A 17,076-nucleotide genomic window follows, 5' to 3' on the forward strand; every position below is an offset into this window, starting at 1 on the left:
TTGTTTGTTTTCATGTTGGGGGAAGTAAGACATTGACTGCAACATCGCAGTTTTGTTTTGTTTTGTTTTGTTTTAAAGATTTTATTTATTTGACAGAGAGCGCATGTTCATGCACAAGCAGGGGACTGGACAGAGGGCTAGGGAGAAGCAGGCTCCCCACTGAGCAGGGAGCCCAACATGGGGCTCTGTCCCAGGACCCTGAGATCATGACCCAAACCGAAGACAGATGCATAATGGACAGAGCCACGCAGGTGCCCCTCACAGTGCAGTTCTGATGCTAACTACCCACAGCATAGATCCCTCAGGTTAAGCAAATAGTCCCTAGTAAGACAGCCCCCACTTCAGACACCAGCCACAGTTCAGGGGTCTCTGGGCCACCCACATGTATCACCAGTTAACGATAAATTGGGGGAGGTCTCTGAACCCTTCAAATTTGATAATATGCTGGGACGACTAACAAAACTTGGTAAGATGTCATGCTTACAATCACAGTTTTATCTTCAAGGACACAAATCAGAACCAGCCTATTGCAGAAATACACAGGGCAGGGTCTAGGAGCATTCCAAATGCAGAGCTTCTGTGCCCTCTCCCTGTGGATTCAGGGCACATCACCCTCCCAGCAAATTGATGTGTCCACCGTTAAGAATCTCACCTGAGCCTCTGTGCATTTTTTGGGGGGGTTCCATTTGAAGGCTTCATTGGTTGAATCTTTGGCTGCATGAGTGAAGAACTCAGTCTCCAAAGCCCTTTACTCCCTGAAGATCCAGCTGATACATGCTGCTCAAGGCCCCAATCTTCTAATCCCATGGACTACAGACTACAGTTCTGGCAAGGCCAGCCCCCATTCTGAGACTATCTAGGAACCCACTGTGAGTCATCTCTTTAGTATCAGCTCAGGTGTGGTCTGAAGGGCCCATCAGAAACAACAAAGACACTCCCTTCACTGGAGAAATTCCAGGGGTTTAGAAGCTCCCTCCCAGAAACTTGGGACAAAGATCAAATTCTTGATTTTAGAACAATGACTCATGACTTTTTATTATTCCCATGTGTTTCTTTGAATTCTGTTATTTTTATTTATTTATGAGATTTTATTTATTTATGAGAGACAGGGGGAGGGGGCTGAGACACAGGCAGAGGGAGAAGCAGGCTCCACGCAGGGAGCCCGACATGGGACTGGATCCTGGGTTCCAGGATCATTGCCTAGGCTGAAGGCAATGCTAAACTGCTAAGCCACCGGGGCTGCCTGAATTCTGTTATTTTTAATGGGAGAGCAGATGGATAGATAAATTAAGGTAAAGAAGTCAGTAAAAATCAGTTATGTTGAGGACACTTAGCCCAGTGGAGCCCAGGGCCCCACTTTCCATAACCGTAATTTACCTTTCTAATATTGCTGAATGCCAGGAGCTAGGACCATCATTTTCAGTGTATTCTCTAGAGATTGTTGGCCTGCACCTGGTACACATCCCACCCCCAGGCCACCACTTGCCTAGCACCATAGGTAACAAGCAACCTAATTGCCCAGGGGCTCTCAAAAAGATAAACATGTGAACTAAGCAGGAAGTTATTGAGTCTCTGATCAACTGGACAAAGCATATCTAGCTGAAAAGCTTTTAAAATGGGGAAAAAATACAGAAGGGGGAGGGGGAGGAAGAAAAATCCCATGTGCTATCAAAACAAAACAGATCCTAGATTTGACTGTATCAGAGGCCTGGAAAGTTCTTACAGACTGCTGCCTCCACCCACTATTCCTGATTTAGTAGTAGAACCTATTGGTTAAATAAATAAATAAGCCAAGGCAACCTTTGGAATGTGAAAGGATATTTGCAAATGACGCGTCTGATAAAAGGTTAGTATCCAAAATCTATAAAGAACTTACCAAGCTCAACACACAGAAAACAAATAATCCAGTTAAGAAATGGGCAGAAGACGTGAATAGACATTCCAAAGAAGACTTCCAGATGGCCAACAGACACATGAAAAGATGCTCAGCATCACTCATCATCAGGGAAATACAAATCAAAACTACAATGAGGTATCACTTCACACCTGTCAGAATGGCTAAAATTCACAACACAGGAAACGACAGATGTTGGTGAGGATGTGGAGAAAGGGGAACCCTCTTGCATGTTGGTGGGAATGCAAACTGCTGCAGCCACTCTGGAAAAACAGTATAAAGGTTCCTCAAAAAGTTAAAAATAAAACTACCCTATGACACAGCAATTGCACTACTAGGTATTTATCCAAAAGATAGAAACGTAGTGATTCAAAAGGGTACACGCTCCCCTAGTGTTTATAGCAGAATTATCAACAATAGCCAAATTGTGGAAAAAGTGCAGATGTCTCCCAACTGATGAATGGATAAAGAAGATGTGGTATATATCTGCAATGGATATTAGCCATCAAAAAGAATGAAACCTTACCATTTGCAATGACAGGATGGAGCTAGAGTGTATTATGCTCAGCACAATAAGTCAGAGAAAGACAAATAACCATCATGATTTCACTTACATGCGGAATTTAAGAAACAAAATAGGTGAACATAGGAGAAAAAAAAGAAAGAGGCAAACCATAAAACAGACTCTTAACTATCAAGAACACAGGGTTGCTAGAGGGGAGGTGGGGGGATGGGGTAACTGGGTGATGGGCATTAAGGAAGGCACGTGATATGATGAGCACTGGATGTTATATGTAAATAATGAATCACTACATTCTACTTCTAAAAATAATATTACACTAAATGTTAACTAACGAATTTAAATAAAAACTTGAAACAAAAATTAATTTAAAAAAAAAGGCAGATAATCATCATGATAAAATAGTTACCATCTATTTAGTGCTAGTTACTGTTTGGGGTAATTTCCAGACTTTTTTTTCCCAGTTTAATTCACCCTAAAGCCCTATTAGGTAGATATATCTTTTTCACAGATGAAAAACTTGAGGCCCAGAGAGCAAGTATATTTGTTCAAACTCTTTGGTCTCTGCACCCCTTTTCCCTCTTAAAAATTATCAAGGATCCCAAAGAGCTTGTTTTCACATGGATTATATCTATTGATACTAAGAGTATACTTAGAAATTAGACAGAAAATCATAAGTATTTACTTTGTTAACAACAAACTTTTCACTATTAATATAATCATATTTATTAAAAATTACTATATGAGTGACCTTGTTTGACATGTTTGCAACACATCTCTTTAGCGTCTGGCTTAGTAGGAGACTGCAGAATTCTCGTATCTGCTTCTACAGCCTACTGTGGTATTACATGTTCTGTAGCTTGTGGAAAACCCCACTGTATGAGAGAATGAGGATTGAGAAAGGCAAATGATATTATTATTACTAAGATGATCTTTTTCACCTTATGGACCCCATGAGGTCTCTTGGAGACTCCCAGAGACCAGGGACCACACTTTGAGAAGCTGTGTGCCCGGCTGTCTCCCTGTTAACTGGCATAACTAGTATTTGGGGAAATGAGAGAACTTGACTTTTTTGATACTGTTGATGGGCTTCCTGCTCCAGGCCCAATCTGGAATGATTTCCATATGGCACATTTCAGAGCCCTTTCAGAGATCCAGGCCCTAAAATTGCAAAGGGGGTAAATTTGGCAAATGTTGATTTTAAAAAACTTAATTTAAAAATGTTTTACAACTGTATATGAACTGCGCATACATTCCTTCAGCAGTCAGAAACAATGGAACACAGCACCTGGTTAATAAGAATCAAGTAGGAAATTATCAGATGCTGTGTTATTATTTGGCTCAGATACCAAATATGTGAAGTAGGCCATAACTTACATGGTCACAAGTACTCTAAGGCATTTTTCTTAAAACTCTGTTTGACGAAGTAGGTAGTTTGGTCAGAAGTAGGGAATTAACACTCAAAATTGAAGAAACAGTTTACTAAGTTCTAGACAACAGAATAGTTAGCCTTTCTTCCATTTTTCCCCTCTTCCCAAACAATCTGATTCAAAGCACACATGCACACAAAACACACACACACACCCCAGAGCCAACACTAGAGCCAACACCAACTTCCTTTCCCCTCCAACAAGACTTTCATGCTCTCGGAACCCAGGCTTTGCAACTGGTTCCTCTCCGCTCTCAGTGGTCTTAATGCTTTGCCCTTTAAATGCAGTATTGCTTTGTTTGGGACACATAGCATTCTTCATGTTCTTGCAAACAGAATTACAGAAGATGCCCCTGGCAAAGCAGCCAAGATACAGTAGCTTTATCATGTCAGAAGAAAAGGTTTTATTGATCCAGGAGGTGAGGCGTGGTGAGAATGTCTGCAGAAACTCAACCCACCCGAGTCCTTAGTCATTGTCAGAGGCTCTCCCATGGCTTTCACAGATCAGTGACTACTTTGTTCACCACTCATAACCCTACTTTTCTTTTTCCAAAGATGTGGGAGAAGGCCATCAAGCTGAGCAAAGAGTTGGCTGAGACATATGAGAGCAAAGTATTTGACTACGAGGGCCTTGGCAACCTTCTGGTGAGTCCGGGTCAGAGTGCGTCAAGTGCCAACAGGCGTACTAAAATTTGTGTTTGTGAAAATATTTTTGTATGTTTGAGAAAGTCAAGATAAACAATGTTCTTTACAATGGAAAAGTAAACCTTAAAAGAAAAATGAAAAAAAAAAGATGAGGTCCAAAAGGTGTTATCATTATTCCTCCAGATTATCTGTGCTAAAGGGCTCCAGATCCTTGCCTATAGACCTTTCTCCCTTCTCGGTGCCTTTTGTTTCTCTAGGGTAGGGACCCTCAATGTTCCTGACCCATCCCCTCTTTACCCTCTCAGTTACTCTGCCTTCTGTGAACACTATACATATTTCAAATATTTTCTGACATCTTCTGTTCATCAAAATTACTTGTTTGTGGTTCACATCCTCAGGGTCCTGCTGAATGAATGAACTGCTAACCTTTGAGCTTTGGGGAGTTTTGCTTTTTTGTGCATGTGTTTTTGTTTTTTGGGGGGGGTGTGGTTTGCTTTTTTTTCCTCCCTTGTGCACATTTTGCTAAGTTGTAAAATGCTTCTGCTGGATCTTGATTCTCAGATTTTGCCTCCCTCCTCCCAAAATGTCACTAGGGTGCTATACTTTTACAGTTCCATGAACTTATGTGTTAGGCCTGGCCATTGGCACAAGTCAACTATTTAAAAACCATATAGCAAAACAAAAATAACCCTCTAAAAATGTCCAGTGGTGGGCCAGCACACATTGCATTTGATAATTTTTAGTAACAGAATTGCAAAAAGTCAGGTCACCCATTGTTATGTAGTAATAACGGTTGACCTTTGAACAATGTGGGGTGGGGAGCTTAGGGGTGCCAATCCCCCCACCAACCGTTGAAAATCCGCATATAACTTAGACTCCCCTCAAACTGAACTACTGATAGCCTATTATTGACTAGAAGCCTTATTGATAACATGGACAATTGATCAACACATACCTTGTATATGTATTATATGCTATGTCCTTACAATAAAGTAAGCTAGAGAGAAATGTTAAGAAAATTGAAAGGAAGAAAAAATGTTCCAGTACTATACTGTATGTATCAAAAATATCTGCATGTAAGTGGATTCATACATTTTAAACACCTGTTGTTCAAGGGTCAAGCGTAGTTTATTTGAGGGGAGAGTTGCCAAGATAACTTTGAAAAGAACTTGCTGGTGTGTTGTACCATCTCCTGCTACATACACACAAAAATCACTTTAAATTTCATGAACTAAATGGAGCTGTTAGTGATAGAACACGTTACCCTGCTGCAAAAACATTGTGCTAGAAACCTTCACCTAAATAAAGTATGTAATACAGTCGTGGGACCTAGGGGGGCCTAGGGACATGCCCCAGAGACCCCAGGTCTGGCTACCTATTTTTCTTTCTTTAAGGCTTGCCCTCAGCCCTGGCTGGGAAACCTGTTCCCCTGCGAAGGATTAAAGCTAGGGCTGGGACCAGATACTGAAAAACAGAACATCACCACCACCTTCTGGGCACTTGTTGCTGAGCCAAGGACTTTTATCCAAACCACCTGTGTGAACCAAAAAGTTCTTTATCTTCTTTTCTCACGTCTCTGTTTAAGTGCAGCCACCCTCTGTGAATCTCAGAGAGGGCTTTTTAACCTTTTGGGGGTACTGAACCCTCTTCAGGAAGCGGGTGATAGCTACACACCACACAGCCTCCCTCCACAGAGGAATGCAAAGGCGAGCATCTTCCCACAGGCAACGTCAGAGATTGCCAGACCCTCTGAGGCTCATTCACGGGCCCAGGTCCAAACTCTTCCATCCAAGAAAGGGATAACTTTTTGGCCTACAAGATAATTTCCTAAGATTTTTCATTTGTGTGTTGGCCCATGGGAAACAACAAAGCAAATAGTCTGATCTTCCCCACCCCTCCGTGGTGCCCTTGTAACCTCCCTGTGGAATGTCTTATTTTGTTTTCCAGAAAAAAAGAGCCTCATTTTATGAGAACATCATTAAAGCAATGAGGCCTCAACCTGAATACTTTGCTGTTGGATACTACGGACAGGGCTTTCCTTCTTTCCTCCGGGTAAGAAACCTCGGGGTGGTCCTCCAAGCCATTAAGCCATGCAGTCCGAAGGAGGGAGGGTCTTCATCTCTTTTCCAGATGGATCTTGTGTGTTAGCAGCTGGAGGCCTGAGTTCTCACTGTGGGAGGTCGGGGAGGGAAACCACTTCCTGCGTGGCCGGCCTCTTCACCCCACACCCCCAGCCTCGGGGTTTCTGGCAGCTTTTTTGTAAAATGACTTTTCCCAGGTGGAATGAAAAAGGGAAAAACAGAACCATCCCCTCCACTGGTCTGCTGCTACAGCTCAGGCTGGGGAAAAGTGTGGATTGATGTATTTAGTTGTTTATTTTATTTCCAGCCAGAGCTGGTTTGAAAGCAAATATCCCGAGGACAAGACTACGAAAGTTTCACAAAAATAAAAACAGGTGTTGTAATAGTGAGAAGGACCATGTGTTTTCTTCCTTCTCAAAATTTTCCTATGTGATACCGATTTTAAAATCTAAAAACCAAAATCTTATTCCCTCCCACCCCTCACTCCCCCACACTCACAAAGGAAGCCTCTGTAGAGCTGGCTGTATTTAAACACATTATCCACTTTCCTTCCACTGATTTAAGAAAAAGTGAGAAAGGAAGTACTTTACATTTCTCATAGTGTTCAATGAGGAGGAAACTCATTCATTCAGTAACTATTTACTGAGCACCTACTGTGTGCCAGGCACATACAGGGCAGATGATAATCAGATATGGTCCTTACTCTCGTGGAATTTACAGCCTCGTGGGTGTAATGTTAATAATCACACAAATGAATGGAAATTGAAACTGACCAAGACGGGTATTCTAGGTTATAAGACTTGGTTAACCAGGGAGTATTTACCCAAGTAACATAAAAACTCATGTTCACACGAAAAAAAATTGCACATGATTGTCTATAGCACCATTATTTATAATCAACCAAACACTGGCTACAACTCACATGTCCCTCAATTGGTGAAGGAATAAACAAACTGTGGGATAGCCATACAATGGAATTCTACACTGTAATAAAAAGGAATAAACTCCTGGTACACAAGCATGTGGATGAGTCTCTGATGCATTGTGCCAAGTAAAAGAACTTAGATCATAAAGTCTACATACTTGGATTTTATTTCTATGGCACCTGGCCAAACCAATATTTACAGTAGAGGTAGAGAGAAGAGGCATCATCATTTTGTATTTGTGGGTGAGGGTTGGGTTTCAGAGGCATGGGGAAATTTTTGGGTGGCGAAACTGTTCTGTATTTTGATTATGATCATGGTTATGTTTGTCAAAAGTCACAGAATTTTACACTAAACAGAGTAGATCTTACTATATGTAAATTATGCCTGAAGTTTTTTTAAGAGTCAGGAAAGACTTCCCAGGGAATTTCTGCTTCAGGTGCAATTTGAAAGGCAAGCTTGGAGTTACAGAGATAAAGGTGGTAGGAAAAAAGCCTTCCAGGCAGAGGAAGTGGCCAGCAAGAGCATGGCAGTGCCCAGGAATGAAAGACCAGTGCAGCGGGACCAAAGGCAGTAGGGTGTGCGGGGAGTTGCAGCACGGGCTGTGGGGAGAGCACCCATGGCGAGGCCGTGGGGTTGCCCTGGCTGTTGTGTCAGCATCCCAAAAGCAGGAGGGATTCTCCTCATTTTGGATTCTGTGTGCTGGCAAGGTCATCATCTGGCTGCTACGGACAGTGGTTGGATGTATATATACATGTATATAGCGTCTAGAGACTATTGCAGATGTTGAGAGAAGGAAGGGAAGGCAGGTCGTCCTTAGGAAGTGGCTTTAGAGAAAAATGGAGAGATTTAGAATGACAGAGTAATGGCATTTGATGATTATTGTTGGGACATGTGGGTGAGGAAGGAGGGAGGTGGCAAGAATGATTTCTAGGAAAAAAAAAAAAAAGAATGATTTCTAGGTTTCTGGCTGCATAACTGGAAGGGCTGTGGAGCCATCCACTAAGACAGCAAGACTAGAAAACAATAGAGTCATGGTGTAGAGAGATTCAATCCATTCATTGAATAAATATTTATTGAACTCTTACTCTGGGCCTTGCTGTTTTATAGGCTTGGGGGCACAGTCCCAAACAACCCAAATCCTTGAAATTATGGAATTTATATTCTAGTTTGGAGACACACAAAAAGTAAGTGAAACATTTAGTACATCTGACAGCCTAGAACAGTGCCACACCCCGTGTAGACATTTCATAAGTATCATGGAGAAAATGTCGAGGCAGGTGAAGAGAGAGGCAGGTGATGGGGGTGGAGTTGCAATTTAAAGTAGAGTGAATGGAAGATATCAGTAAGAAAATGACATCTGAGCAAAAACTTGGAAGAAGTGAGGGAATAAGCGAGGTGACCATTAAGAGTTGAGATGTGGTGCCAGGTGCAAAAGCCAAGAGGTTGGAGGATTGTGAACAAGAGGGCAAGTAGGGCAGGATGGGTAGGTGGCTTGGTTCCCAGATCACAGATGGCCTTTCAGATCTTTATACATTCTTCATGTAAGTCTGGCTTGGACCATCCTTGGTGTGAGGTGCATTTGGAACATCCAAAAGATGAGAGTCAACAATTTGGTACAACGGACCCAGAACTCAGTTTCCAGACTGGAGATGAAGTTGGTGGCTTATTCGAGGTTGGATGGGATAGTGCAGGGAAAGAGAATGGACCACCAAGAGGAGAGGGTCTGGAAAGGAGCCTCGTAGTAGGTTCTAGTCTGAAATTGGCTGTCGGTCTCGGTGGGCCAGTTCCGATAAGGCAGTGGCGCCTGCTGGCTGAGTGTGTGTGTATGTGTGTGTGTGTGTGTGTGTGTGAAAGAGAGAGAGAGAGAGAGAGAGAGAGAGAGAGATTGCTGTGTCACGTGAGCTAAAGGACATGAGCTGGAGACAGCACCAATTCAGTGCAAAGATTAGATTTTCAGGTTGAGAGAGTGGGGTCTCCATCATCTGCTGGGTGACTGTATGATTTTAACCAAATCATGAAACTTCCAAGTTCTCTGCTGTGTAAGTTAGAGAAATACTGCCCACGTCACAGGGCTGCTTCGGAATGAATAGCGTACCGGCGTGCTTTATAAACTGTAACGTGGTTTGTGGGTGTTCTGTGTTGTCAGAGTGCGCGGAAGCATGTAAAATCCTCGGAATGATGTAACCTACATGCCCTTCTGTGTTATGGACCATTTTGCCAAACCCAGAATATCTAAAACTGCATTTTCCTCTTCGCCTCCTACCACCACCACCACCACCCCCCACCCCCTGCCCCAGCCAGGCCTCCTCCTCCCCTGCTTCTGGCAGCGGCACCACTGCCCTTCCTGCTCCAGGGCCAGCCACCTCAGAATCCTCGGTGATCCCCCCGCCCCCATCTTCTTTGCCCTTCACCAGACACCAGGGTCAGACTCCAGATCCTGCAGCTTCTCCTTCTCCCACTCAGGCCTGCCCAGGATTCCAATGGTTGGCAACACACCCCACTGTCCGCTGAGGTTGTTACACTACTGCTTTCATCACGTCGCTCCCTCCTGCCAGAACCTCCAGTGAGTTCCCTGGACTGTGGGAACTGAAGCCTGCCTTCCAGTGTTCTGGTTCATCCACTTACTTTCTTCTACCTCCATTCCAGACTTTCTGCTCGGTGGCCCCATCCTTTTCCCTTGTCCTGCTGGTTGACCACCCCTTCTCTTTCCCTCTTCTTAATCTTTCCCTCTATGCGGGCCTAGTCAATCCTGGGTCTTCTTTGAAACCCTCTCTTTCAGGCCATGCTGGTCTATGCTGACCTCATGCTTGTCTGTTCCCTTCACATTGCTGTCCACATCTTACATTCAGTGCTGCCATATACTCTGCTTCCTTACCTACTGCAGCTTTGCCTGACTGATCAAATTTCATAAGGCATGGATTAGTCACATAAATCTTTCCCAGCTTGGAAAAATGTCAGGGTCCATTCCAGAAGATGTGGCAATTTGTACTGCCATCAGTGTTAATCCTAGGAGGTATAGCGCCTTCATGCTACTTGCATGATATAAAATGTCATACTTCCTGGTTTTCTGTTTCTGTCCCCCAGAAGGTGTTTTTTGAGAGTAGCGTCAACATTATATCCCTAGCGTCTTAGCAAATCCACTGCTTGTCCAATACATATTTGTTACATGAGTAGACAAGGGATTTTTTTTTTTAATTTATGATAGAGAGAGAGAGAGAGGCAGAGACACAGGCAGAGGGAGAAGCAGGCTCCATGCACCGGAAGCCCGACGTGGGATTCGATCCCGGGTCTCCAGGATCCCGCCCTGGGCCAAAGGCAGGCGCTAAACCGCTGCACCACCCAAGGATCCCGACAAGGGATTTTTTAAAAAACATTTTCTTTTTCTTTTTTTTTTTTTTTAATTTTTATTTATTTATGATAGGCACACAGTGAGAGAGAGAGAGGCAGAGACACAGGCAGGGGGAGAAGCAGGCTCCATGCACCAGGAGCCCGACATGGGACTCGATCCCGGGTCTCCAGGATCGCGCCCTGGGCCAAAGGCAGGCGCTAAACCGCTGCGCCACCCAGGGATCCCTAAAAAACATTTTCAAGGACAATATGGTCCCAAGGTTTAGTTAAAAATGGATCATGTATGGGCTGCCAAAGCTGAGTACTCATCTGAGCAGCATCAGATGAGCAGGAACCTTCGAAACATGGCTGCGTTTAAACTTGCATGGACAGCTGCAGCAAGGAGTCAGATTACACCCATGCCTGGAGCCTAGGAAATCTCTTTCTTAAAAAAAATCCAATTTTATTAATTTTATTATACAAAGAGAATGTAGATTGAGATGGAGAGAATAGGATTTGGTGCAGTTAGATTCTGTGAGCCTTTGGTATTGCCATCCACAGTGACTTTCAAGATTGCCTGGGGACTGCTATAAATTATTTCTGTTCTCTGTTAACGGAGATTTGTTGTGTTCACTCTCTTCACACTTTCTTGTTCTCTAAGTCAGTGACATTCAAAGTGCTGGTCCACAACCAGATCATGATAAGAGGAGGGCTTGCACATGAATCAGTGCACTACCTTCCTTCATTGAGAAGATCTTGCTATGAAAAAAAATCAGCTACGTTCCACAGCGTGCCTGGTGACATTGTGGATCTGTACTAGGGCACAAGCTCATTTCCTTGTGGATCAGTGCAGACTGTTTGCAGACCAGCTGTGGTCATGGGGCCACATTGTGAGAAGCACTGTGGAGGCAGCTTTATGCCTGTGACTTAGCTCCCCCAGTAAAACGTGAACCCTTGCCAGATGTGATGGTTGCTGCAGGGTAGACATCTGGTGAGAACTTGTTGGTGGAATGCACTTCAGCCAGCTGTGCTAGGGAGGCCCGTGGCTTCCTCAGCACCAGGATCTCTAGTTGCCTCTTCACTCTTCACACATAATCACTCCCCTTGCTGTCTCTGATCTGCAGAACAAAATCTTCATCTACCGGGGGAAGGAGTATGAGAGGCGAGAAGACTTCAGCCTGAGGCTGCTGACCCAGTTCCCCAATGCCGAGAAGATGACCAGCACCACGCCCCCGGGAGAGGAAATCAAGTCATCCCCAAAGCAGTGTATCCTCGCCTTGTGGAGACATGGCCTGGCCCAGCCACAGAAGCTTAAGGTTTCAGTCATGTCTCTGCGCATGGTTATGTCCTGTGCTCTGACCACTCATTTAGCTGTTCTGCCTCAGTTTTCCATTCCTTGTAAAAGCTTTGGGACCCTGACATCCTTAGCTCATGGCTATGAAGTAAAGGAAATAGATAATAAGCAGATCTTGAATATGAAATGTTTTATAGCAATAGGGGGAGCTTGAGGATGACATGGACTGCTTCTTCAGAATTCTGGGTTCTGGGTAAAGTTATATAGCTCTTCTTTTGTCACAATGCAATGACTTATTGAAAAATTAATTATATACTTTCTTTTAAAAAAGAACAAACACCAAGAGGTTCATAACAAAATTATTTTTAACTTTTTTCATAAGTTTTGTGTTCAAATAAAAATGTTCTAAAATTGAACAGTATTCAGAGAGAGGTGGATAAGCCAGAGCCAGTGCGTCAGGTAGATAAGGAAACGGGCTCTGGAGCTAACGTTTGCCTGGGTTCGAGTCTCAGATTACGTCAACTTGGGCAAGTTCCTTGATTTCTCTGTGCCAGTTTTCCCATCTACAAAATGAGGATGATGTTCATCCTTTCTCACAGAGTTCTTGTAAAGATTGAGTAAACATAGGTCAAATATTGGGAATAATACCTGGTACATAATAAAAATTCAGTACATATTGGCCATTATTATACACCTAGGTTGGTCAGTAGCTATAGAAAGATCGTAGAAAGATCGACAATAATAATAACAGACCAGTAGACAGGCACACATGTAAGAGAGCAGCAGCCTGCTAATACATAGCAGGTGCTTGGAAAGGAATGGTCTTCTAGGATAAATCCTTGTTTGGGTTATATGGGTTCAGAAAACAGTGGAGGTTCCTTCATGGTATGGGAATGATGAGGTCTTCAAGAACTGGATTTAGGATTTCCTATCGCTGGGCCCTCAATCCGCTCTGTCAACTAGACCAGTGTAAGGCACAGCCCAGTGGTTCTCAGATTGTGTCATACAGAGAGATTCTAAGTCAGCAGCTGTGAATTCTAATACTGCATCTGAGTACATGTCCATATGTTTCTGCGCCCAGGAGGCTGCACACTTTGCCCAGAAGGCCCGGCAGTCGCCAGACACAAGGCCTTAAACTTGAGTTTAAATGCTGTAGATTTTGAAACAGTATATCTGCACTGGCAAGAACAAAAAAAAAAAAGTCATTTTTTTTGAACTATCAAGTCCAAGAGACAGGTCTTCCCCACCCCCGAGCTGGGTTTGAAGCCTGACTTCACCGTGAACCAGTTGTATGCTCTGGGTTTTCTCGGAGCCTTAAATTCTTCGTCTGTAGGAGATCTGTAACGTCCGACTGTTTATTGTTGTGTTTATTGGTGGTAACATATTAAGAACCTAGTTCAGCACCCAGCTATGGCCCACCATAAACAAGGAAGATCCAAAGATACCAGAAGTTCCTACTGCGCAGGCTCTGGCATCTGGCTGTTTCAGAGGCCTGCTTGGCCAAAAGAAATGATTTAAAACTGTTTCAAATCCCTTTTCCTTGATATTTCATTGAAGCCTATTTTCCTGTGGCAAGGTTGCTTGCCAGGGGTCTGACCTAAAAATGTCCTAGGATCATGATTTAATAAGGCATTTTGGTAATACATAAGGGAACCTCGCTTTCAGTGCAGTCCTGGCATTCGGTAAAAAGGAATAATTAATGCAGGTACCATTTCCACGCAAAGCAGGTAGAACAGGTGGTCCTTTCTGTGACAGCTTCATGGCCCGGCCCCTTTTCCTTCCTTAATGAGCTCCTCAGACATGCAGTGTTTCACCGTAAAGCCAGTGATGAGCCTGCCGCCCAGCTACAAGGACAAACCAGTTCCAGAGCAGATCTTAAAGTAAGTAGGGGTTTTTTGGTTTTAAAAACACTTTCCGGGATCCCTGGGTGGCGCAGCGGTTTGGCGCCTGCCTTTGGCCCAGGGCGCGATCCTCGACCCGGGATCGAATCCCACATCGGGCTCTCGGTACATGGAGCCTGCTTCTCCCTCTGCCTGTGTCTCTGCCTCTCTCTCTCTCTCTCTCTCTCTCTCTCTCTCTCTCTGTGACTATCATAAATAAATAAAAAAAAATTTAAAAAAAAAATAAAAAAATAAAAACACTTTCCCTCTCACACAGTTTATCTGAAGTACATCAAAACCAAAGTCTTGGAAGCGCCTGGGTGGCTCAGTCAGTGAAGCGCCAGACTCTTGATTTCAGCTCAGGTCATGATCTCAGGGTTGTGAGATCAAGCCCTGAGTTAGACTCCGCTGAGCACAGAGTCCACTTGATTCTCTCTCTCCCTCTCCCTTCACTCATGTACACTCTCCCTCAATCAGTAATCAGCCAATAAAATCTTTAAAAAAAAAAAACCAAAAAAAAAGCCTTAAACTCATTTGGAAGATCTTCTTTTGTCTTAAACCTCTGGGTCTTGTATAGCAGGATCCCACAGACTGGGTGACTTATAAACAACAGCCACTTATTTCTCACAGTTTTTGGAGGCTAGGGAAGTCCAAGACACCAGCCGATGTGATGTCTGGTGAGGACCTGCTTCCTGATTCACTGACTTCTTTCTCACTGTGTCTCACATGGCAGAAAAGGTGACAGAGCTCTCTGGGATCTCTTTTATTAGGGCGCTCATCCCATGCATGAGGGCTCCACCCTCATGACTGTGCACCTGCCACAGACACTACTTCCTAATCCTATTGCATTGAGGGTCAGGATTTCCACATGTGAATTTTGGCATTCAGACCACAACTCTTTATTCTATTTTCAGTATAAAATAAGCCTGGTAACTCAAAAGAGATTTGGGGGGTCTTGGATTTTTTTTTAGGCAGACAGAAGGAAATCAGGAATTTGACTGTTAGGTTTCAGATCTCCTGGGTTTTATTTCTACTCAGAAGCGCTCTGAGAAGTGGGCTGAACTCACCTTGCCTGGTGGGGTCCCCAGTGATCAAAGGCCTCATGCTTTTTCCTGAGAAGATAAAATGCTAGTAGAATTGTGATAGAAACATACAAATGAAAACACAAACATGGATATAAATACATGTACCTTTTTAAATGGTAAACTGGAATGGATTCATAAATAATAAAATTAAGATTAATAAAAATAAGATCAAATTGTGCATCTCCTCCAGCCTTCACTAGGGAGACTGTTTTGAGATTGCTTAGTGGATAACACTTGGTCTGTGTAAGATGCGGCCCAGGTTTTACTGAAGTCTGAGCAAGGACTGCTTGTTCTAAGAGAAACTACAGCATTGTGGCCATGTCTTTCTCCAGCTACTACAGAGCCAATGAAGTGCAGCAATTCAGATATTCCAGGCCATTCCGGAAAGGAGAAAAGGATCCAGACAATGAATTTGCTGTGAGTCCACCCTGTTTGCCCTCTAAAACAACATAAAGTTGACATCCAAATGAAGGCTTTCCACCTAACCAATGCAGACAACAGAAACGATGGCAGCCCTGGGGATAGAGGTGCTACGTGCTTACTACTTAGACATCAGGCCATCCCAGTGGAAAACTCTAGACTGGAACCCACCCCAAAACTGGGCTCTACCATCGGGCTCCAATGCTGCTGCCAGTATGAGCAAGTCACACTTCTCTGGACCTCACATTTCCCCTCTGGAGGGTCAGAGGGCCCAAGTAGATGATCCCTGGTAGTTTTAAACCTCCAGAATCCTCAAAATATGGCCCATTCACTAAGGAAGCATTTGTGACTAGAATCTCACTGACCTCAACCAGGGAGTGTTGCTCTTTTACCCAGGAAATGACATTTCCTATTTCCTTTCCTTCCACCAGACCATGTGGATTGAAAGGACCACATATACAACCGCGTATACCTTTCCTGGGATTCTCAAGTGGTTTGAAGTCAAACAAATTTCAACGGTGAGTCATCTGAAAGTGGAACTCAGAAAATTCTTTGTATCTCCAAATATAATAAGAGCCTTTGTTAAGTCCCCTTCTAGCCTCCTCTGGCCAACTTTGTTTTCCAAAAGAGAAATAAAAGGCGTGCTTGTATAATAGAACTCCTTTGTACAACTGATGTTACAAGGCCAACCCTAAAGGTTACTCACAGTGAATGACTCTTTTATGAGCAAATGAGTCTTGTCTCCTCATGATCCTGCCAGTGCACCAAACCATTTTCGGAATGTCTCCTTTGAGTTTGCCGTCAATCACATTCTCTCCCAGAATGTTTCCTCTTCTTTCATTCGTGGCTAATCACATCACCAGTCATCCCAGACTCTTCCTTCTCCATCATCCCCCAAAATTTCCCCTTTACCTTTTTAAGATTCATTAAGTCTATTTTCTTTATTTCCAGCTCTACTACTGTCATACCCTGTTTTAGTCTCTCATTCATCTCTGATGGATGCCATGGAAAAAGCCCCCTCATTGGCCTCCTGCCTTGGCCTTCACAGGCCTGTTTTCCTCACTGCCTCCGAGTGTGAGTTCCACAGTGGAAAGCCGACTATTTTATAACCTTGCTATGGCTCCCCAGTGCCTAGAGTATAAAGCCCCTGTTCCTTAGCACACACATGCAGAGGCTTCGTGACTCAGCTCTGCCTGAGATTTCCTTTGGAATCTTCTGGAACTAAACTCATTCCATGTTATTTCAACCCTCCATAACAGTGGGGGCATTTTTCTTTGCCCAGAATCCTACTTCTGAACCTAACTACCTCCCATCAAAATTCATTTTAGGTACGAGCTTCATCTGGAAGGCACCTCTGAAATTCCCAAGTGGGTTAGATGCCTTTTCCCTGTGCCCTTTTGCAACCTGGACTTACTTCTAACAAGTTACTCCCATGCTTACATGTCTTGAGACCCCATTATAAAACCATAGGCTCCTCTCAGCCATGAATTAGATTTTAGCCACTGCTGTAACTGTGGAGCACAGCGCAGTACTTGACATGTGATACACTTTCAAGAAATACATCTTGAACAAATC

The 17,076-nt window shown here is 43.6% G+C and overlaps 1 protein-coding gene across 1 annotated transcript in view; it reads left to right on the forward strand.

Annotated features, from left to right (window-relative positions):
• DOCK5 (dedicator of cytokinesis 5) overlaps positions 1 to 17,076 on the forward strand; it is a 211,821-nt gene that overhangs the window by 174,110 nt on the left and 20,635 nt on the right. The window contains exons 39-44 of the mRNA XM_072719500.1: positions 4,399 to 4,488; positions 6,436 to 6,540; positions 11,947 to 12,088; positions 13,915 to 13,996; positions 15,414 to 15,498; positions 15,933 to 16,019. Coding sequence (XP_072575601.1) covers positions 4,399 to 4,488; positions 6,436 to 6,540; positions 11,947 to 12,088; positions 13,915 to 13,996; positions 15,414 to 15,498; positions 15,933 to 16,019 — 591 coding nt within the window. The remainder of the gene's footprint in view (positions 1 to 4,398; positions 4,489 to 6,435; positions 6,541 to 11,946; positions 12,089 to 13,914; positions 13,997 to 15,413; positions 15,499 to 15,932; positions 16,020 to 17,076) is intronic.

This window comes from Vulpes vulpes, chromosome 9, assembly GCF_048418805.1.
Source record: "Vulpes vulpes isolate BD-2025 chromosome 9, VulVul3, whole genome shotgun sequence".
Taxonomy (NCBI): domain Eukaryota; kingdom Metazoa; phylum Chordata; class Mammalia; order Carnivora; family Canidae; genus Vulpes; species Vulpes vulpes.